At 36.3% G+C, this 22,277-nt stretch overlaps 2 protein-coding genes across 2 annotated transcripts; both read right to left on the minus strand.

The window, feature by feature from the left end:
- Positions 1 to 10,505: 10,505 nt before the first annotated feature.
- Positions 10,506 to 14,757, minus strand: LOC131668920 (juvenile hormone esterase-like). Its single transcript, XM_058943407.1, has 7 exons — positions 14,614 to 14,757; positions 13,822 to 14,110; positions 13,015 to 13,200; positions 12,754 to 12,953; positions 12,536 to 12,692; positions 11,283 to 11,742; positions 10,506 to 11,208 (listed from the first exon to the last, which is right to left on the minus strand). The coding sequence occupies exons 1-7, from the start codon at positions 14,752 to 14,754 to the stop codon at positions 11,043 to 11,045; spliced, it is 1,599 nt and encodes a 532-aa protein (XP_058799390.1). The 5' UTR covers positions 14,755 to 14,757; the 3' UTR covers positions 10,506 to 11,042.
- Positions 14,758 to 19,256: 4,499 nt separating this feature from the next.
- On the minus strand, positions 19,257 to 22,272 carry LOC131668919 (carboxylesterase 5A-like). Its single transcript, XM_058943406.1, has 8 exons — positions 22,056 to 22,272; positions 21,261 to 21,552; positions 21,015 to 21,200; positions 20,671 to 20,870; positions 20,431 to 20,587; positions 20,035 to 20,346; positions 19,779 to 19,920; positions 19,257 to 19,696 (listed from the first exon to the last, which is right to left on the minus strand). The coding sequence occupies exons 1-8, from the start codon at positions 22,185 to 22,187 to the stop codon at positions 19,543 to 19,545; spliced, it is 1,575 nt and encodes a 524-aa protein (XP_058799389.1). The 5' UTR covers positions 22,188 to 22,272; the 3' UTR covers positions 19,257 to 19,542.
- Positions 22,273 to 22,277: the final 5 nt, after the last annotated feature.

Raw genomic sequence — 22,277 nt, forward strand, 5'->3', positions numbered from 1 at the left:
GCCAACCTGTCAGCACCCGGATAGCCCAGTGCGCCCTTTTTTTTCTTTCAAGGGACGCCCTAAACGATTGCTTGCTTTTTAGCCATCTTCCGCGATGATCTTTCGTGGCACGCTGCGAAAGACGATAACGATTGCTTTTTTGCTTTCTTCAACTATGATAAACTCTTAGGAAATGTGGCAACATTTGTTTTTCATGCCTCGCTCAGATTGAAACTTGTTCGGGTTATTTGTACGGCGACACTAGTATTCATAACAAATTGCGCGTTACACACCGCGATCCCAAAAAGATTTACATACGATTACAATAAGTCGTGCGATTAGTATGCGTGTACGCGCGAAGTCGGACACTGTAATAATTCAAGCATCGCGCGATTTTACTCACGCAGCAAGCGACGCGATGACGATGATGACTAAAACTGTATGTAAAATAAATAATGAAGCCTAAGAACTACGCGAATAGTACACTCAACAATGTTGACAGACGAGATCGTTCTAATTGTCCCGCGCTTTTTTTTATAAGCGTGCCAAATCAGTCGCACGTGTGAATTACATATATTTGCAATACATCGCGACGTGCTCGCGCAGGCGAAGATAACGCCGAGTATGTATCCAAAAGCTTACGTAAAGTAAATGTGGCTACCTAAATGTTGAGCTATGTATCCGTTGGCAAAGATGCGGCTTTATCTGCACTCTCTGCCCTTTTATAACAGCGACAATGCAGATAAACGATGAGTCATATCATGTGCTTTGCTTGATTCTTTTTTTCTTTTATTTCGTTCGTCAATTTGCATTTAGATGGTCGTGACAAAATTACGTTGATCGATGCGACGCAGTGCGGCTAAACAAAAGTACAACAAAAATAGACAAGCTGTCGTTGCAGATCGATCGCTATAATCGTCAATAACAAAACTATAACAATTACATAAGTGAACAAGCAGAACCGCACATAATAAATTCACAGTAACAATGATATTCGTTGGTTTTTCGATATATATGCAAACACACGTACCAGCTCACGAGAGCATCCAACCATTAGGGACTTGTTCTTGAAACTAAAAATCGAATAGCATCTTGCAGGTCTATTTTCAACTCAAGAATTAGACGCTCGAAGAGCAGGCGAAATAATTACGTCGCTTGTAAACCACATTTGAGCGCATCTTTTCGATAAGGCGATTTGAAGTTTTTCTAATGTACCGCTTTCCTCAGCTTTGTTTTACAAGTTACGCATGGACCTTCTAACTTTTATTACAAAGGTTAAATCCTCAGTTAATCATAATAGCTGTTCATTAGTTATTTTAATTCGTTGGTCTAAATGTAATTTAAAGAGTACCAATTAACTAAAGTAACCTATTGAAATTTTTAAGCACCTATTAATTTTTTAAATCTCATTTTGAATCTCGCGAACCATAGCGAGTTAAATGTGCGACAAAGATTTATTTTTGGTCGAAATTTTTGGGTAAGCTTGTTAGATCGAATAACTTTGTTAGTCATTGAAATTTTTATTTGTACATAAGAAAATAAATAAAAGTGCTGTTTTTACAACACAACCATTCTAAAACAAATCGAAGATTTTTACACTGAAAACTTACATGTCGTAATCAGTCACAAACGATTTCTCCTTGACAGTAAAAATTTCCAAGCAAGGCAGTAAGCACACTGAAAAAATAGAAAAAAAGCAAAACAAAACAAAATAAACGCAAGAAAGCGAATGCACATACGATCAATTCTGACAAAACCTATCCGCAATGCTACTAAAAATTTCAGTCAAGCAAGCTTTGCAGCATGCAGTCATGCGGCATTTCGACTCTAGTATTACGGAAAAGGAGAACAAGCAAGCATATGCCTGGCATGTATAAGTAAAATCGCACGTGAGCGTGCGTGATGCCGAGAATTTGAGCAGTCGAAAGCTCTCTCCGCAAGCTCCGGGGGTATGAGTCGTAGCGATTTTTCAAACTCCGCGCGTGCAATCCGATGAACTTTCAGTCAAACTTCGCAATGGATCTCGGATCCTTTTGCGTAAAGTGTCCCGACACAATTCTCTCGTAAATATGTGTGTCGGCCAGCTGCTATGTGCACGACTTGACGTGATTATAAATCAATTAGTGCTTGACATATTTTCTCACTTTCATTTATTTTTTACTATTATTTTTTTATAGAGCAAGGTCAGCACGCTCAAGGGTTCCACGTAGACTGTGTGAGTGTGTTTACTTTTACTGCAGCTTCTATATAGACCCTTGAGTGGAAATGCCTGTAATTTTTAACGGTACTTGGATTTCGTATTGTTTCATTTTTTATGATCGCCTATTACGGGAGTTTTACAAACTTATTATTGCTACAATATGACGACATAGATTTTCTTATTCGTAGCATGTGTAAAGAACAAAACAATAAATTAAAAGTCTACGTAGACGTTATCGTCATTGGAAGATTAATTAACTTTAAAATTTCAAGCCATTCATACTTGAATAAATAAATTAATTTGAAAATGCAAGAAAAAGAAAAACTTTATCCAATATTTGTTAAATCAGAGAAAAGAAAGTGTAATGATTAGTAAATGTACAGAAAATGGATAAAACATTGCGACAGCTATACACACATAATTGGGGACGCATACTTGGGGAAAAGAAAAGCTCGGCTGGGGATCAAAGAATATCTTCTCTGCTTCGCCACCCACTTAAGCCAGCCAACTTTTGTATTCACTCGAATTTATTTTGTACACTCATTGTTAACTTTAATGAATCCAAATGGAAAAGAAGAGTCTCTTTTAACAAAAGCAAGCGGACAAGAGATCCATCCTTTTTTTTACTCGCCGTCCAATATTTATTTTCCGTCCTTGGATTATAAAGCCTCTCGTCTCTTGGCAATCAAGAGGAATCGAGTATTTCCTTATTACACCTGAACTCGGAGGGAAAGTAGTTCGCGTAAAATAAAGGGAGAAAGAAAGAAAGAGAGCGAATGCAGAATAATAATAGTTTGTTCCGCTCTAGGTCTATCCTTATTTGCGTGCTAGAGGGGAGGTCAATCGATGCAATAAATTTGTAATTCTTCACGATGGGCTTTTCCAAATGCGCGCGGTGACATTGATTTTTTCTTTCGTGATGACTGCAAATATTTTATCGTTACCAAATACGATCTCTTCTCGAAAATCCAATTATAAGACATTCATTCAGACAAAAAAAAATCCTGAGAATCAACCTTCTCGTTCGAAAAGCCGCCAAATTGGCACCTGTTCAACATTCGCATCGACATTCAATTTGAGAAAAGGAAAAAGAAAAACGTCACACGACAGTGCGCATCCATTTTCAAAAAAAAGAACCACAAAAGGCTGTATAACCTCTTTCGGCACGCAATAAAAAAAAATATACTTTTCAAAATTCGCGAGTTGACTTTTTCTTTCGGTCGAAGCGAATGCGCATGCAGCGCACGTGTGCAGGTCGGAGGTGGATCGATACGATCGTTTCCTCGGCGACGACTGCGCGGACGAGGCTCCTCTCTTCTCTCTCCTTCTCTCAGTAGCCGTTCGCGCTCCTCTCCAAACAACACATACACACATTCACTCACACACACACACACTCACTCACTGGTAGTCAACCCTCCGTGCTTCCGCGTGCCGCAGTAGCAGCAATTCGTTCCTTCGCTTTCACTTCGTCGCCTCTTCTGTTTTTCTATTTCTTTCTCGCTGATTGACTTCTCGTTTGATTGTTTCGACGCCTAAAGCTTTTCTTTTCCGGATAAACGCAGCGATATCCAGACGAATTCATTGGCCAACACACTTTCACGAGGTGAGTAAGATTTTCTTTGACGTTCTTGTTGCACCGAGTTGTTTGTTGGTAAATGCAAGGGAAGGTCGCGAGATTTTTCTCTTACCAGAGGCGTTTTAATTTTACCGCGTTTGCACAGCTGAGAGAGATTTATTGTTCACTGCTGATGTCGACATCAAAATTGAGCTTTCCGTTGTTTTCTTTTTTTCATTTTCTGTTTTTGTTTTGGTTTTTGTTCTTTTTGTTCTATTCGTCGAATTGTCGAGAATGAATGGAATCGTCTCGAGCAGCAAGAAATATTGCAGTTCGAAAAGTCCACGATAAACAAAGCGCAAATATTTTCAGGATACACGCGGATTAATCAATATAATCCGAGATATAACAAAAAAAGTAAATAGCCCGTAATATCGATTTTTCTCTCGAACGTACTACAAGATGGCCAATTTAATTTCTGACATATCGTTAACTGCAAGCGTGCAAATTGTACCTACAACTTTGCGGACCGATGTACATGTGTTAGGCGTAGTCAACTTATTTGGTTCCATGATATTCGCGGACGCAGCAGTTTATTATTTTTTAATGTTTATTACTTTTTTTTCATAATAACACTTGTTATCTGACTTTCCAATATAGCACCGCATGTTATTCAGCAACTTTAAGACCGAGATACATTAAATATCGCCAAAGTAAGATAAAAATAATAGAGAAAAACTGTTACGTAATAACGTTATTTTTTTAGCGACACACAATTTCACACTGTGGCCTTATGTATATAATACATGTCAGTCGTGGTAGAATATATTGACGTGATTTATTTAGCGTGCATTCACGTATACTCTTCACACATCTTTGAATTATATATGGAATTTTCTGAGTTCTGTAATATTTATAATAAGATTTTCCGAATGGCAATGATACGTGCGTACATACTCTTCGGCAGGCATTTGTTTGCGTAAAATAAGAAAATGCAACGCGAGAAAGCCGTTGTCCAGTCTGACCAAACCTCGCGATTTCTACTGATAATCGTCTGTTTTTTGCAGCATCAGCGACAGGAATCATCAAGCACCAAGACGAGTAATGCCGGCCTGCTCGGAGGCCTCAACGGTTTGCTGCAGGTGACTAGCGAGCTGACGACCTCGGAGGAGGAAGAGGAGGCGGCATCGCGCCTCCTTATTGCCGACGACAATGGCTCGACAAAGGCCGCGGCCGCCGTCGCGAGCTCGACGAAAATTCAAGACGAGCTGACGATGAGCGACAATCAAATCAAAGATACGGACTCTTGCTCGTCGTCGCGACTGCGGCACTGGGCCGAAATGCCACAACATCTGCAGTTTAATCCGCACATAAGGTCTGGTTATCGGCCACTCATGACACCGGCCGAGTGCATCAAGAGCATCTTTTGCCTGCCACAACGAAACTGTCAATATTTTGTCGCACGGTGAGTTCTTTTATCTGATTTTGAAAGCAAAGTCGTGGATGTAAAAATAGTTTCTTTAAAGAGGTGCGTGTTCTCGAGGCATCGTCGATTAATTTTCTTCGACAACACACATTTGCGACTTTACCAGTGTAGGTTGTATTCGCTGAAAAATAATATATTAGATTTTATGTTCTTATTGTTGCTTTCAATTCTCTATTTTTCTTTCCTCCTTTCTATGCAATCCAATTAATTTTAAAGTAGTGATGTTTGTTATTCACTCTTTAACTATTAATGACGATCACTAGATTACGTACCTTCCAAATTGAAAGGCTAATTGATTTATCAGTTATAATAACGTGATGATCCGCGGTATATTATTACATCAAAACATCAAACGCGTGAACTGACTTTTCGCGATTTCAATAGCTTTGAATGCGCCATTGCATATCGCATAAAATCAAACGAAATAGTCATGCCTGCTATACAGATTCTAATTTAACATGTGCCCTCGTTACCCCCATTTCCTTCAATTCACGCCCGTCCGAGTTGAATTAAATTTGACTTCAATGTATACCGCAAAACATATAGTTTTTTTTGGCCGAGAGAGTACAACTTGGCAGCAGTCAAGGCAACGAGTTTCCTTTACATATATAAAAATATTTGTGCTGCTGGTTTCGTATTTACGTAATAACAATACATCAATTCACATTTTATTTCTCCAACAACTCAAATTGCGGTATTTTCTTATAAGTGTTTGTAAACGTAATTGACTCGAAAAACTGATTGTATGTAGATTAAAAAAAACCTGCAAATTTCTTTTGCTAATGAATGCATCCCTACCGTAAACCTTTGATCAAATCCCTCAAAGTCGATTATATTTGAGCTTTCAAAGACAAACTCTAAAGAGCATTAGGATAATCCGCAACGAAAACGTGATTGTAGAACACTGACTGCAAACACAAACAGGTATATGAATTTTTCTCAGTCTCGCCAAGATATCCGCTATTCATTATATCTCAATTCAAATAGTAAAAATTTGCAAGCTGTCGCACTGGAGGTACTCAAATGTTGGCATTCGCTTTGATTCTAACGAGGATCGTCAATATTCGCCGATCTAATTAAAAGAAAGGTATAAAAATAATTGTATTTGACATTTTTAAAAGTGACAATTACAATGGTTTATTATAGAGTAAGCAACGTTGCTTAAAAATATTGAAAAAATAAACTGTATAATAACTTGTTCAACCAAATCGACGTAGGAATATTCATAAATTTTATCATCAAGTCAAGCCTACAAAGGGCCATAAAATAAATAAAAGTTTAACAAACCATTACTGCTGGAAAAAGGTAAAAGAAGCATAGGAGCAATCGCGTCGTTAGTTTTCCTTGCAAAAACGAGCTCGAGCAACCTTGACATTGCTCGTGGACTGCATAACGGCCATTCAAGTGCTTCCCTCTCTTGCGGGGTAGGATCGATCTCTCTCTCTCTCTCTCTTCTGTCCGGCAACACACGTGGTGGCTCCTCTATCTCTTCGTCTCTCTTGAGCTGCAGTGTGTAAATAAGTGGATAGAGACCTTTTTCACATTTATCTTTTATCTCCCGACGCGCTCCAAGTTCAAGGGCGCGTTTGGAGCACACACACGCGCGCGTAGCGAGGGCTATCTCTTTTGAAAATGTTTGCGAGAAGAAAAAGCCGTCTTGGAAGAGTCTACTCGAAAGAAGGGCTCCTCCGCTCCGGCGTGCTAATCAAAGATGCAATCGAGTGTGAACTATAGGCTTTTTTCTCTCGACATTTGCTTACTTTTATAGACCTAGCCGTTCAAATATTTTTTATCGCACAATGCTGATGTAGGAGGAAAACGGGAATTCTCAGAGACAGTTATTAATCAAACTTTCGAATGTTATGAATTTAAGTTTTCGTAGTCATATGTATCATAATTTATCTAAAAGTGAAATACTGTGAACGGTGAAAGTGTTTATTGTTGGATTGAATATTTTAAATTTTTGAAATATTGAAATTGGAATGTTTTAAATTCGTGGAAGAGAAAAAATAATTTACAACGAAAGAGCTCTGCTGTAAACATTTCTAATTTGCACTTTTATGCTAGAAAATTGACTTTTGCATTTCAATGAAATTTTTATTTGCGTTATCAAAAATTTATTTATAATATAAGTTTTACTAAGAAGATTAACTTTTGTTTATTATATATTAATATAAAAAGCTCACGTTTTCAATTGTCGGACTTTGAAATAGTAAAACAAAAGTTTTGGAAAATATGAAAATAAAGAATTATTGCACCATAAAAAAATTACTAATAGTATAGGAGAACTACCCTTATGGAGAATATCTACAAAAAATCTGTTAAGAAGTATAGCATTCAACACAAGTACCTGCTTATGTTCTATACAGTTATCTCTCATATAATGTATGCACTTTTTTCGATAGAAATATATTTAATTTTCTTAATCAAATTCTACATCTTTTTCTGCAGGTTACTCTATATAATTTTCTGCTCATTTTTTTATAACAAATTATTTTACAAGACCATTTTAAAAAGGAAAAGGTTCAGTTATGTTGCATGCTCTTACGTTTCGGAATTCTTGACAGAAGTATGGATATGTCCGTAAAGATATTGTACTATTAAGTTTCTTGAATCCTATATTTTTTACAGAAAATCCTGCCGTGATTCTTGTACATATCATTTGTTAAAATTTATGCAGAACATAATTTATCATAAAAATATTTTTACAATTGCATGCAGAAAAAAATTCCAATTAAGGCGATTAATAAACGAGGAAATCTCAATACTGTTTTCAGCAGACGCTGATACAGGATTGAGTTTGAAATCATGCTCCGTTTTGCATCCATTCATATCCATGTAAACCTATGCATCTACCTGTGTAGAAATTGGTGCATAAATATATTCTGAAGTTTAAACATAATTACCTACAGATTTTACTGTATGATTCTGTACTTCTTTACCTGATTTGCTATAGGTATTCTTTATCAAGGTAACATAATCGAATTCTCTACTCTACAAACTACTCGACAACTATTAACGTTTTTATTGCAGGATTTGCTATCGTTTACATCTTGGCAACAGTGCCATACCTGTTACCATGGGGTAGTCGTGGTGCATTGGCAGGATTTTTGTCGTGGTGTCACCTGATTGGTGCGGTGAGTCCATGGATCGGCTCGTTCCTCTATCATGTCTTCATGAATCTCAATTACGGCGAGTCGGTCTACAGGTGCCTCCTCAAGCTCGACATGCTCGGCATTTGGATCTGTCAGAGCATCGGTGAGTACAATACAGCTTTATCGATTAGTTCACTCTCCGAACTAGTTTCGTTTATAAATGCTCACATACTGACGTCATTTGCTACTTTATTGATTATAGTGTAAAAATACAATCTTTTTAATGTCCTTCGAAAATTGAATGATACATTGAACTTTTGCCGAAATGATGAAAATACTTTTGTCAATTATTTGCTGACGTTTATCATTGACCAAATTCATTTCAAGTTTGCAATAATATACCCAAATCAATCAAGTACATTGTTAGATGCAACATACTCAGTCTTTGCGAAATCTGTTCACACAATCGACCATTTGCTTCATAACTCGATCACGTCCTGTATCGTTTTGCAATTGGTCCAGATTGAAAGTGTCATAGACATTAGCTCTGAGTAGATACATCAGTTCATCAACTTGATTAACTTCTTTCATAGAATTGTATCAACATGACTATTCAATTTATAGAGAATGTGAAAAGCAAATTACAGTAGTTTTTCTTTGCATTTTACTTAACAACAGATTCTTATCAAACGGAAGTTTGTACAGATAAGCTGACTCTCAGCCCATGTAAATGTATATTACAAGTTTTTGGACGTAATGTCACAGCGCTATCGCGTCAAAATTTTAATAACCTTAGTTTATTTGTTCGGTTCTCGGTTCATTTTTTAAGTAAAAATATCGCAATTCTTTCAATGTAATTCCACGCCATTTCATATATTTTGATGTGTAAATATATAATTGAAGAAATCACCGATCGTTTTAAGATTGTAGTTTTGCAACCTAAATTTCCAATTGATTAGGTTCCTTTGTTATCATTAAAGGACTCCAGGCTCTACTACTCTGATCGATCGCCTTATTGTATAAACCTAATAAGAAAATAATATTGAACCGATGGTAAATTTGAACCGAAATATTGCAGGTGTTAGTGAATTTATACCAAAACTTCTTGTATATACATTTAGATTTAAGCAGTTGTCAAAACCGATTATTTTGGTCACTGGATAGTCGTATTGAGCCGAAATCATAGAAGTGAATTACTGACTTGTATACAGGATTTGATATAATACTCGTAATAATAAATAAAACTTAGAAATTAAGAAATTTAACACTAATTAATATAAATATCACAAAAACTCAACAAGTTATAAGTTATATATAAAAAAACCAGGGTAGAACAATTAATTTGTATGAAAAACTCAATTAAAACCTCAATTCATCGTTTGGTAACTTTTGGTGACTTAACATACATTATCCCTTTGAAAGCACAGTACTTGTCTGAACAATTTTTCGCTGACAACTATCTCGCATTTGCCGTTCGCTATTTCAAAAATCACTTGATTCTGTTTCATCTTATTTATTTTACTGTTTAATTGTAATAATAAATGCCTAACTTAATTTTTATGTAACTTCGCAAATCAACCATTTACTAAAAAAGTAATCGCTGCATGATAGACTTTTAAAATTTCCGTAAATATGACGGAATGTGATTGTGTTAGTTCTTCCGTTGTCCAAACAATCTCGCCATTAAATAATCTACTATTTTACAGCGCAACACTCATTGATAATATACATTGAACCTAGAATACCTTCGAAAAGTCCACTATAAATAAATGATCAAATAACGAGCGAAAGCTATCCACATTGATCTTAGCTATACGCCTTGCATTATAACAGAAGTTACATCTTGTAATATCTAAAGATACAATATCTAATTTGAGCCATTCCAAGGTTACTCGATCCCTACGAGTCCTTCATTCCTCCTTGTCTTTCAATTTCAGTTAGCATGTTCCCGTCATACGTGCCAACAATTTATGTCACTTGAATTGCGCGTTATGCAATGACCTTTTGATGGCTCTTTAGTCTTGCGTTATGAATATTTTGTTCGAGTGATAATAAATTTACATAATTTTCTACTGTATTCGTGATAATATTCCAACAACAACTCCGTAAAATTAATAAAACGAATGTCAAATGATATATTATTCAACTAGTTTATTGATCAAGTTTATACGATACATCGCTGTGAAAAATGGATAGTTCCCTTGCGTAACAAAAACATGACAGGTGCACGAACAACTCGAGTAACCAATATTCATCCAAGCTTCACACTGTACATGTTGAAATTCAGCAGAGCTACCCTCCAATCCACATTAATTTCGTGCATGTCAATATCATTCTCTGTGCTGTATATATTTTGTTACAACTATATTTGTGTTAAATACTTTTCTTCGCTGGGTTAAGTTTATTTACATTTCTGAGATAGAAGTTTTGTAAATTATTGTTTATTTATTATAAAATTTAGTTGCGTATTACGCATTCAAAAAACCGCGAATTATAATTAAAATATTAATATCGTTTACGAAAATTATGATTAACTCAATTAATTACATTTAAGAACATCATTCGACTGAAAAAAAGAAATATTTTTCGAGCCTTTCTTTGTTTTTCAATTATTTTATTAAATTTATTGAAGCTTAAAGATAAATATTTTTTTTATTACTTTTTATCTTCGTCAAAATAAAATAAACGAAATGTAACAGAGTATCATAGTTTTTAAAAATCAATAAATTAATGGATAATAAAATCATTCCTCTTGTAAGAGTATCGCTGTTCGATATTCAACTCCTTCTCCATACGTAGTTCCTCGCCAATATTCAAATAGCGCAGAATAACGTCGCTTCCCACCGGCTGCCAATAAAGAGGCAACAAATCTGACGCGACGCTAGTCGGTCTCCTTTAATATTAAAAATATTTAAAAAAACAGTCGATCAAAATCTCACAGATAAATTAACGTAAGATTATTCATACCCTGTTTTTGCAAAATTCGTCCACAGCTCAACCATTTGTTTCATTACTCTGTCAGCACCAGTTCCTTCTTGCAACTGCACCAAGTTCAAAGTATCGCAGATGTGCGCTCGAAATAAATACATTAATTCGTCACCGTGATTGGCGCCCTTGATGTCAGTGTTCAGTTGTTTTTTACTCAACGAGAGATTCTTTTCGTACGATAATTTGTAAAGATAGGTTGGCGCTGCGCCATTGTGAAATTGTATTTTCGCGAGCCTGTGAATATTCTCTGTGACGAGTATATCGCCCAAAAGTTCAAGATATTTGTGTAGAGTTTCATTAGAGATTAGATCATTTTTCAAATATAATTGCCGCAAATCTTTCAGTGTCAAATTGTACCGCTGTAGAATTTTTTCGATATTCGAAAACATGTAGTGCTCCAAGTTCCGATTGATATCTATTAGATCTAGTGCTCTTATGGCTGAAAGAATAGCAATAATTACTCATTTTTGCAGTAAAATCATGAGATAGTTAATGAATACTGTAATGGAGAATTACGAACGAAACCCGAAGAGTTATACCTGCGGCCGCCTGTACAAATTATTTAAATAGGGATGGATTTAGGAGGCGCGAACGCTCCGACGGCTGAATAATATACCGGGTGTGTGCAGATTAATCGTGCGCAAATCTAATGTTGGAATGAGAATAGGTGAATACATTGCCGCTCATAAAAAATCCAGTATAGAATTAGATGTGATTCCGGCGATAATGCTAATCTGCCCAAACGCATGAATAGAATTACCGGCAGGCTGTTTTTGCTTTCCGATCGAATAAATGATCGCACGCATCGTCCGCGGACATCTTTACACGCCACGATGTCGAGATTCAAATCTGGCTGGGTGTGATCGAGCCACCACCAACAACAAAACCTGACCAATGTGTCCCCCGGGGTGTATCCTCATTAACTTAAACCCAACGTTGCCGCGCCCGAACACAACTCTAAACCCGTCGGTAAATCGACGACTCTCTCTTAAACTCTCTTTCTCACGTCAATTATTCCCCTTCGTCCCCCTCGATCCAGCGTTCACCGTCTCTCTTCTTCATTCGCAGTCGTCGACCGCTTCTAGCTCCACCAATCATCTCGATCACCGCACCTCAAGACAGAGAAAATCAGCATGAGAGTACATACACAGTCTCAGCTTGAAGTGGTGAACGGGCGATGGTGAGAGCCAACGGATGAATTGTCAAAGCCGTGATTCTCCGTTAATACATACCCCGTAGTAAGACAAGACCTTCCAAGGTATTTGACCCAATCATAAGAGGTACTTGAACACCTTCCTCTGCGGCTACTGCTGCAGGTACATTCAAGAACGGTTCATCAGATTGGTCATCGATTCCAGGTGTGAAGGGAAAGTCACCTCTTAACATGTGCTAAAAATATTAACGTGTTCACTCGATTTATTTCCTAAAACAATGTACTCAAGTTACCTACCAAAGGTGTGGCCAATGTCTGTTGTGCTTCGATTATTCGAGTATATTCGATATTCCTTAAAAATTCAACAATCACTTTAGGATCTTGTTGTTTGCAATTCAAAGCATCGAGAAACTGAAATGCAACTTTCTTTGGATTCTTCTTCGTTGCCCACGTACTAATTGCAGTGCCACTTTGACAAATTGCTTTATGGAACAATCCTAGAGAAAAAGCAAATGATAAGTCAAAAATTTACGCATTTCAATTTTATGATAATCATACCTTTTGCCATAGGCGACATTGTGAGAAAATGAACTGACGCCGCACCCGCACTACCGCCGAAAATTGTAACATTATCAGGATCGCCACCAAAGTTGATAATATTATTGCGTACCCATTTCAAAGCCATCACCTGATCTTTAAGGCCCTGATTACCAGGCGCCACTTTATCTTCCAAATCAAAGAAACCTGTAGAAGTTATGAGCGCGTTATTTGAAATAACGCGTCGGCCAAATTTTGATTTCTTGTTTTGCATTATACTCTTGGTAGCAATAATTTTTATGAGTTAGCAGCTAGAATATAATATGTTGAAGGATTGTTAATGATTTAGTTCATCATGATGATTGGAATTTTTTGTCAATCTCCACGAGTCAAGATAAATAAAATAATACGAAGAGTTTTCTTGTATACCAACGGTACCGCAACCATATTACCCTCTTCAGGCATGCTTTATTTTTTAAAAAATCAATAACAAAACAAATTGTTTAAATTCATTAGAAAAATTAATCTTCTTAAAAATACTATCATATTTTGACTTAACATTTTTACAGCGTATATAAACCAGTTATCTTGATATTGTATTGTTAAAAAAAAGCATAAAGGGGTGAAACGGTTATCGAAATATTGACATAAATGAAAATTCTTTATTTTATTTTATTTACCTTGTCTCGAGGAGATAGATAAAAAATTTTAATATATTCGAATTTACAACTTCCACAGATAATGACGTTTACGGTTGAACAAATATAACTCAATTATTCTATTAACCAAAATGGAAAAACATCATTTAAGTTTTTAAAACTCACTCACCAAAAACCCCAAGTCTGTAGTTAATAGTGACAAGTACAACACTCTTCGTGAGCAAATAATCAGGTCCGAACATATCGTCGTTGCCACTACCAGATAGAAACGCTCCACCATGGATCCAAAACATCACAGGTGCTCGCGAACATGCATCTAAATTTCGTGTATATACATTCAAATACAAGCAGTCCTCGGAACCAATCACTTCTTTTAATCCAGCGTCGTACTGTGCTGAAATCGATCCATATGACATTGCATTGCGGATGTCCGTCCATGGTTCCATTGGTTGCGGATCCTAAGTTTTTTTAAATTATATGTTTTTATCTTAAAATTTTTTAACATAATATAATATTTGTTTGTGTGAAACTTTCACTGATAAAAGTGCAAGTTGTAGTTAGTAAATAAGCGGTATATGTGAAGGTTCTACGCATTATTATTTGCGGCTAAACCACATGAAGTTTAAAAACAATTATTTATCATTTTAAAATTCTTGTTTTTTACTTAAAAGACAGTTATGAATACTTAAGAAATATATTCCTATAAAAATATAAGAAACCTCAATTTACCTTATCTATCGTTAAATTGAAGACATTGTTAGTGTTATATGTATTAAAAGTTCAAAATCAAATCGTTGTTATCAACGATGACAATAGATTATTTGCCAGGTGTAAAAATCGCTATCAAGCTATATAATGTTGAACCTGGCAAGATGATTAGAACTATCAACACGCGAGGCACACTTACTGCTAAAGCCTATTCTACTTTTTTTAAAATGAATGAGAAACGAAAAAAACTTACTCGAAATCTTAGCTGACCGGTTGGTGGCTTAGCATAGGGTATCCCTTTAAACGCATAATATTTATCGCCTAAGCAGCTTCGTTGACACGAACCCTGCAATTTACCGCTCGACGTGTCGACAACCGCGTTCTTCCGTTCCATCCTCTCAACTAAAGCAGTGCACTCGCAAACTCGACTGCTATCGCGTTCCTGCCTCTTTCGCTTCTCTTTTCATGTATACCGTTATGCCTGTGTTAGTTCCCTGTTTATCAAGCTACACAGAGAAGTGCTCCAAATTTAGCACATTATCGTGTTATTCGGTATAAACAGCAATAATGCTTCGATTTATTTTTTGATAATTTTGTTGATAAACGCTTTGATTGATTTTTGAAATATTGTGGGATTCAGTTAAGAGCTGTTCCAATTAATTGAACTCGAGATCTCGAATAAACTCAAAGAAAGTTATTATTCGTAATCTAATGTAATGCTAAGGTAACATATGTAATAGATTTGATACATTGTAACTCAGACGTGTCTTCCTTTAAACTGACAACGCTAAAGTCCGATAGGGCTGCTCTCGCAAATATTAGGTAGATGATTCTCACAAAACTTTCTCTTACGTTTTCCATGCCAACGCCTGGCGGCGGCTTTCTGCTTAGTCTTAAGTAAACTATACGCTAACCATATATACACTCGTGCTCTCCAGCACAAGAGCACTATGTTAGAAAGTCGCTAGATAGTTTAGATAATTTTTTCAGAAATACTCCCTCCAAAAAGCTTGTTGGAAACAAATACAATCATTCGCCTGTATAATGGCGTAACGTATAAAATGTATAATTAGTACATGTCGGTGGCATCGAAATGTATAATACGTATTAATGCTACAGCTGGAATTAAGCTCATATAAATCGAATGAATTTGAAAAAATATTCCAAGTTTTATGAATATCTATGTGATGAATAATTAAGTCGTTACTCCCTTCAATAAGTCGGGCACAAATATCGAGACATGTGTCATAGATTAAAAATAATTAATATATATTTAATCTGGCATAATTTTGTATGATAATACACCTAAGCGCACCACTCGCATAATCTGTCTACGTTCCATGCATACTTGTCATTTACCGATTTAGTTGTACATATCAATATTCTTAAAATCGATATTCATAAAATGTGGGACACTTAAAATTTAATTGATATATACATTAGCTTGATGCCAGCTGGATAGTTAAATGACCAACACATACTATTATATATTTCCATGCAGTCGACATGCACTATCTGTATATACTTTATACGTAATGTTTGTATTTATTTTTAATTTTTTATCATTACTAATTGTTTTATTAAATTATGAGTTATCAAATGAAATCGGTAAAGCTGATTTTGATAGAAAATTATTGTATAATTATCAAGAAAACCTGTTTCACGCTTTTTTAAAATTTTTAAGTAAATCGTACGAATCATTTACAAAGAGACGTCCTAGTTTACGCGCTAATTGAATTCGAGCTTTTTGTTATCTAATCTTCTTTTATTGAAATTTATGAATTTACAATAAAACGCGAGTGAATTGCAAAGTATCTGCGATTTCATCGAATAATGCGAGCAAACCGACAATTATGATTAGAAATCAATTTTTTTAAAATATATTTTTTCCACAATCAACACTTTCTTTATAACCAATTCCTCGCCAATATCTGAATAAATCTACTAATAACTCTTAGTCAGTGGCTGCCAATCGACCGGTAACAACGTTGATTCTCTCGCTATTAGTTTTCTGCAAAAGAACGTTCTTGAAAAATAAAAAATTACTTTTAAGTAACTTACCCAGTTTTCGCGAAATTCGTCCACATTTCGACTATTTGTCTTGTCACTTGTCATTACTTTTACGGCACCAGGGCCATCGTGTAGCTGTTCTATTTCCAAAGTAACCCACTTACATAGTTTGAAAAGATATGCCATTCTTCTCCATGGTTAGCTTCTGTTGAAAAGTTGTTAAAATGGTAAAAAAATGCTATTTCATTTACAATATCTTAACAAAAATATCATTTTCATGATGACTTTGTATAAATTTATTTATCGATAACCTTTGAACGTCGTTTGTAATAGTATAGCTTATTATGAGGTGTGGTATTTTTGTCGTAAGAAAATGTGTTGTGGGGTTGCACACTTCCTCAAGTGTGTGCCTCACGTACCGGTCAAATGTTCACGTCAATGCCAACCTTTGCATCTTTTTAGGCTATTTCTCTTTTTTTTGAGACGTTAGAGAAAATCGAACGAATTACAAGACCCTGACGCTTTCCTCGAAATCTGCCGAGGGCACATACAAATAATATATCGTCAAGGTCCCTTCGGTGAGACCGCGCAGATAGGCCATTCGAGTGTTTCGGGTTGGGAATGAGTGATAATAAATGCAGACTAAAAAAAGGCTTAAGATTCTGAATTTTTATTTTACATTGAATAAAATTAATCGAATAAACGCAATGACCGCACGGACGCAATTTTACAAAGAAAATAAGTGGTCTCTTCGAGTGTCCAAACTGAACTGAACTCATAAAAAAAAGAAAGGTCTTAAAACAAGGAGAAAAGGCCGCTATAACAACTTTTTCTTTCCTCGCGACTGCTCTTCTTCAATTCAGACCCAAAGCTTATGCAGTTTCCGCATGATGTTCATTAGGCGCTGCCTACTACTCCGCTCCTCTCTAGAATCACCGTGACTCGGCGGTGGCTGTTCTGAAGTAGTTTCATCACTGAGGGTTTAGGACTTTGTCCCTGCTCCATGGGAAAATTCTGTTTCTGACTTTCCATTGTTATCCGTGTGAGTCATCTTAGTCCTTCGACTAAGTGCCCATACACTGGTTTGAGGGCGGTGATAGCGACGTCGTTTGCGTTTTCCGCGTTACATTTCATCGTGCGGTCGACAAGGCGGAAATCCCCTTTTTCGCTTTTTTCAAACCATCGCAAGACGCGTCCACTCTTAACATTCCTATCACTGCTTCGACACTTTTTAGCGCCGTCGCATACAATTTCAACGCGTATTTCACGTTATGTCGAAGGAAGCCACAACGCCTTCCTTCGGTGAGACAACATTCGGGTGCAGGCCATACGTATTACTCGGCGCGCCTCTAATTCCCTGCAAATGTTGGGTGCGAGATACGTCTAGTGACCGCGTTGACGCTTCAAACTTTCTCTTTTTAATTTATTCTTATCTCTTTGCGCTCGCTGATTACTCGTAACGCGAGTTTCTCATTTTTCCTCTTTTAAAAGACAAAAAAAGGTGTCCCCTAGAGACAGAAAAGGAAGGAAGCGAAGCTGAGAAAAACTCTCAACCTCCCCAACTATGGCAGTTCGACTCAACTCTTAGAAGAGAGAATAATGTCGTTCTGCCTGCTCTAACAAGGAAACTTCTTCATTTTTTGATATGTTGTAATACATCGAAAAATATTTAACCCGTGTCTTTTTATTTGTGCTAATTCGGCGATTTAAGGGGTGAAAACCACATCTAAAGTTCATCCACAAAACTTATAAAAAAAGGAAATGCAACCTTTATTGATGGAAATAATACATAAATACTTATTTTTTAATAACAAATAATATTTACTTGGTTTCATTGAGAAACTCGAAATAATTTCCGAGAAATGTAGAAAAAACCCATTTTGGGGGTGAACTTTAGAGGTAGTTTTCACCCCTTAAATCGCCGAATTAGCACAAACAAAAAGACACGGGTGAAATATTTTTCGATGTACAATATATCAAAAAATGAAGAAAATAAGTGAGGTACACCTAGGGTAGTTTCCTTGTAAATAACTTGATCGAGTATAGCGCCATCTGCGCACGGTGCATTAAATTCTCCCCTGTACGCATTATATTTTAAATAATGAGCAACAGAACTCGTATTTGCCATCTATTCATCCGTCTTTCCTCATCCTGAATTTCAAACTGTAATGATATGTAGACGTAGCGCCAGTATACAGTTGTATCCTCGATGATGAATCTCATTGCACACGTGGACATGGTTATAAATTTCAATAATCTCATCAATATTAAGTTTAGATATACTTTTCCCTGTCAAATTTCTTAATTTACCCAAAATCATACCTTAAATCTCGAGTGCCTTTAGAATATGATGTTGCACATACTTTCGAAAATTTCGATTAACGTCTTCCAAGTGTATGTATCGTAAATCTGCAAGGGATGACATAAAAATTGATGGCATAAAATTTGGTAATACCTATCAATCTTATAAAAGAAGATCCCTAAGTTAGAGTTGTAGCCAAAGATCAGTGACAAGAGTTTTGCTTGTTAGTCCAAGCAAGGCGAGATCGTTAAATTTATCATCGAGTTTTGGTGCAAACAAGAGGTAATTTTGGAACCTTGTCTATGAGAATTCGCTTGCAAGCAAAGTAAATAGCTCAAGACTATGATGAACGTATTAAAAACGAAGAAAGCTTCATAGTGCGAAGAAAATCAAGGATTTTTTTGGATTCACATTCGTTACTTCTTAAAAGTGCGAGACTTTTGTAAACCCATTCTTTAGAATTAAAGCAAGAAGCCCATACAAATATACACGATACTGCACTACTTTAAGAAACTGCGTGATTAAATAGCTATTCTTGCTTCTTTCTCTTTAGAACGTTGCTACTATCATAAATAAGTCGTGCATTCGAAACAAATATAATTCTCATTTATTCAAATAATATTCATGAACTGAATCACAGTGAATACAACATACATCCAAAAAGCATACACGATGAATAAAATAGTAGAACATGCGACAATTATCAATCAACGTACAAAACTTGTTACAGTTAATAAAGTTCACCTGAATAAATATATAAAATTTATGGAAGTCAATAGATCGAAGCACAATGAGCCATCAATAACGCAATGACTGACCTTTGCGCGTCCCCGACTTTTTACAATTTGTTTTTACTTTTTACCATTTTTTTTATTTGTTTTTACGGATATTATATCTGTGCTCCAAATTGAGTACAACATCCATACGCATATCCTTACAGATGTTTAAAAAACGAAACACCGTCTTGTTGTTAACGGGTTCCCAATTAAACGAAGTTACGTTCGATAGACCTGGAGTTGGCATCCTATGTACGAACGAATTTATCAGATTGATATATAGTTAAAAATACATCTACGAAGAATAAGCATCAAAATGTTAAATTTTACCCTGTTGTCGCGAAATTTACCCATAGCTCGATCATTCGCTCAGTAATTTTATGCTTGTCCAAACCCTTTTGCGGTAAATCCATCGTGCCATCAAAAAAGTGAGTGTAGAATAGAAAATGCAAATCATCCGCGTGTGATGCTCCTGTAAAATAAAGAATGTCGATTTAACTTAGGTACACCTTAAACGAGCTAAGCATATTCACGCTATTTGGCTTGTCCTCGTGTTTATAATTGGCTGGAAATAAGTTTTCTTTACCTTTCATGAAATTGTTGTATAACAGTCTCCTGAATGAAGGTCCACTGTCGTAGCTGAATTGGTAGTAATAAATTGGCGCAAGGTTTTTCTCAACCTGAATTTTGATGACTCTATGTATACCCTCGACAAAGTACAAGTCTCCTAATAAATCAATCAATTTATCGACATTCTCTTCTGTAATAACATCGTTCTTCAGATAATTGTGTTTTAAATGTTCTGAGCTTAAGTCGTACCATCGTAAAATTCTCTTTGAATTTGGATGCAACAGTTTGTCGAATTCATCATTGAATCTGACGTGATCTTCTCCTATTGCTACAAAAATTGAAATGAAAGAACACCTATAGTTTCGGTAACGAATTACATAAAAAACGATTCTTGAAGATATATGGACCATACTTTTTAATAAAAATGTGGTTTCTCGACTTGTATGACCAATGATCATAGGTACTTGAATTCCTTTAGCAGCCGCCACTTCTGGGTGCACAGGCAAGAAAGGCCTTTTTGATTTTAAGTCGATGCTCGGTCCAAAAGGGAACGCGAACTGAATTTTTTCCTACGAAATATTGGAAACTTGAAGAATTGTGCCAAGCAGTGATTGCATTTGCTAGATTAAAGATTTGACAAATATTGACGTACATCGTATGTGAGTAGGTTTTCTTGGACTTCAATCAATCGTTCGATACCGATTTTTCTTAAAAATTGAACAATGGATAGTGGATCTCGATCTGTATGACCTAGTTGTTGGCATAATTGATGTGCTCTTACTTCAGGCTTTGTATGAAAAATCCATGGATTCAATGCCACTCCACTTTGAGCAATAGCTTTGTGAAATAATCCTAGAAACACATAATAAAGAAAATAAATTATTATTTTAAATAAAAAGTCGCTTAACAATTGACCGTCAAGAACTATGTTTTATAATTTAATTGGGCAAAAATTATTCAATTGTGTTCACCTAATGCTCGCTTCAAATGACTCACCTGTTGCCAGTGAAGAAATAGTAAGGTAATGCACAGCAGCAGCGCCAGAACTCTGGCCGAAAATCGTGACGTTATCGGGATCGCCACCAAAACTGGCGATGTTGTCGCGTATCCATTGCAAAGCCATTACTTGATCTTTAAGACCCTGATTGCCAGCTGCTACTTCGTGGTTCAGATTCAGGAATCCTGCAAAAGTCCAGAGCGTTTTACAAATGTTAGCGAAATGATTAATATACTTATAATTACCTAGAATGCCAACTCGGTAATTAATTGAGATTGTAATAACATTTTTACGCATGAAGTAATCAAATCCATAGAGTGTATCGTCACTGTGACCGTAGTTAAAGCCTCCGCCGTGGATCCAAACCATGACAGGTAGCTTTTTTAATCCAATTTCTGTGTGCTTCGTGTAAATATTCAGATATAAACAGTCATCACTACCAACGATTCGACCGGAGAGAATATCATGTTGAGCGCAATTCGATTCATGGCTCACCGCGTTTCGAATACCTGTCCATGACTCCACGGGCTCGGGATCCTAAATTACCAACAAGCTGTTTTTGAACGAAGCCATAAAAACTTAATCTGCTAGAAATATAGCGTGCGTTTTTATATTCTGCGGGATAATTCTCAAAAGCAAATTTTCAAAGTCATATTTCATTTGAAATAAGATTTTACGCAAAGTTTTATACATATATACGTGTGTGTGCGTGTGCGCGCGTGCTAGCGCTTTGTAAACAGCGCTATATAATTTTCAAGACAGTCATACAATAAGATAATCGTTTCAGCTTTGAAGTTTAGACAATTACTATAGAGCTGAGAGCGCACGCGCGAATTTAAACCGTCAGATGCGCGATTCATTGAGCAGCACAACAATAATAAATTAATCATTGAAACGGGATGACCATGATTACTAAGCTAATTCGTCAGCTGGAAGAAAGCTTAACTGAAATCCAACGATTTCGAATAAATCACTGACGTTTTAACCGTCAAACTGTCAACTGACATAAAGCTAAAGATAAAAAGTGTACGAAAACTCACTTGAAATCGCAAGTCCCCAACCGGTGGTTTGGCATAAGGGATACCTTTGAAAGCGAAAAAGTCATCACCGACGAGATTCTTTAGTTTGATACCGCGCACCTTGCCGACACGCGTGTTCACCACGAAATCCATGTTGACGCTGACCTAGACCCTGGACGATTGCAACCAGCGTTCGCATCCGACCAAGACAGTCACTGCTCACTGTACGGCCTATGCGCGGTA

Source organism: Phymastichus coffea, unplaced genomic scaffold, assembly GCF_024137745.1.
Source record: "Phymastichus coffea isolate CEN01 unplaced genomic scaffold, Cenicafe_Pcof_1.1 PCOF00085, whole genome shotgun sequence".
Classification (NCBI taxonomy): Eukaryota; Metazoa; Arthropoda; class Insecta; order Hymenoptera; family Eulophidae; genus Phymastichus; species Phymastichus coffea.

What these genes read in the sequence shown, in the direction of transcription:
- LOC131668920 (XM_058943407.1), bottom strand. Translation starts at nt 14,754, where the DNA reads ATGGAACGGAAGAACGCGGTTGTCGACACGTCGAGCGGTAAATTGCAG. An exon ending in CTACAGACTTGGGGTTTTTG is followed by an intron (nt 13,201 to 13,821) that starts GTGAGTGAGTTT and finishes TAACTTCTACAG; the next exon opens with GTTTCTTTGATTTGGAAGAT. An exon ending in AGGTCTTGTCTTACTACGGG is followed by an intron (nt 11,743 to 12,535) that starts GTATGTATTAAC and finishes CTATTCTTTCAG; the next exon opens with CCATAAGAGCACTAGATCTA.
- LOC131668919 (XM_058943406.1), bottom strand. Translation starts at nt 22,187, where the DNA reads ATGGATTTCGTGGTGAACACGCGTGTCGGCAAGGTGCGCGGTATCAAA. An exon ending in AAAACCTACTCACATACGAT is followed by an intron (nt 20,588 to 20,670) that starts GTACGTCAATAT and finishes AATATTTCGTAG; the next exon opens with GAAAAAATTCAGTTCGCGTT. An exon ending in GTAAATTTCGCGACAACAGG is followed by an intron (nt 19,697 to 19,778) that starts GTAAAATTTAAC and finishes GTTCGTACATAG; the next exon opens with GATGCCAACTCCAGGTCTAT.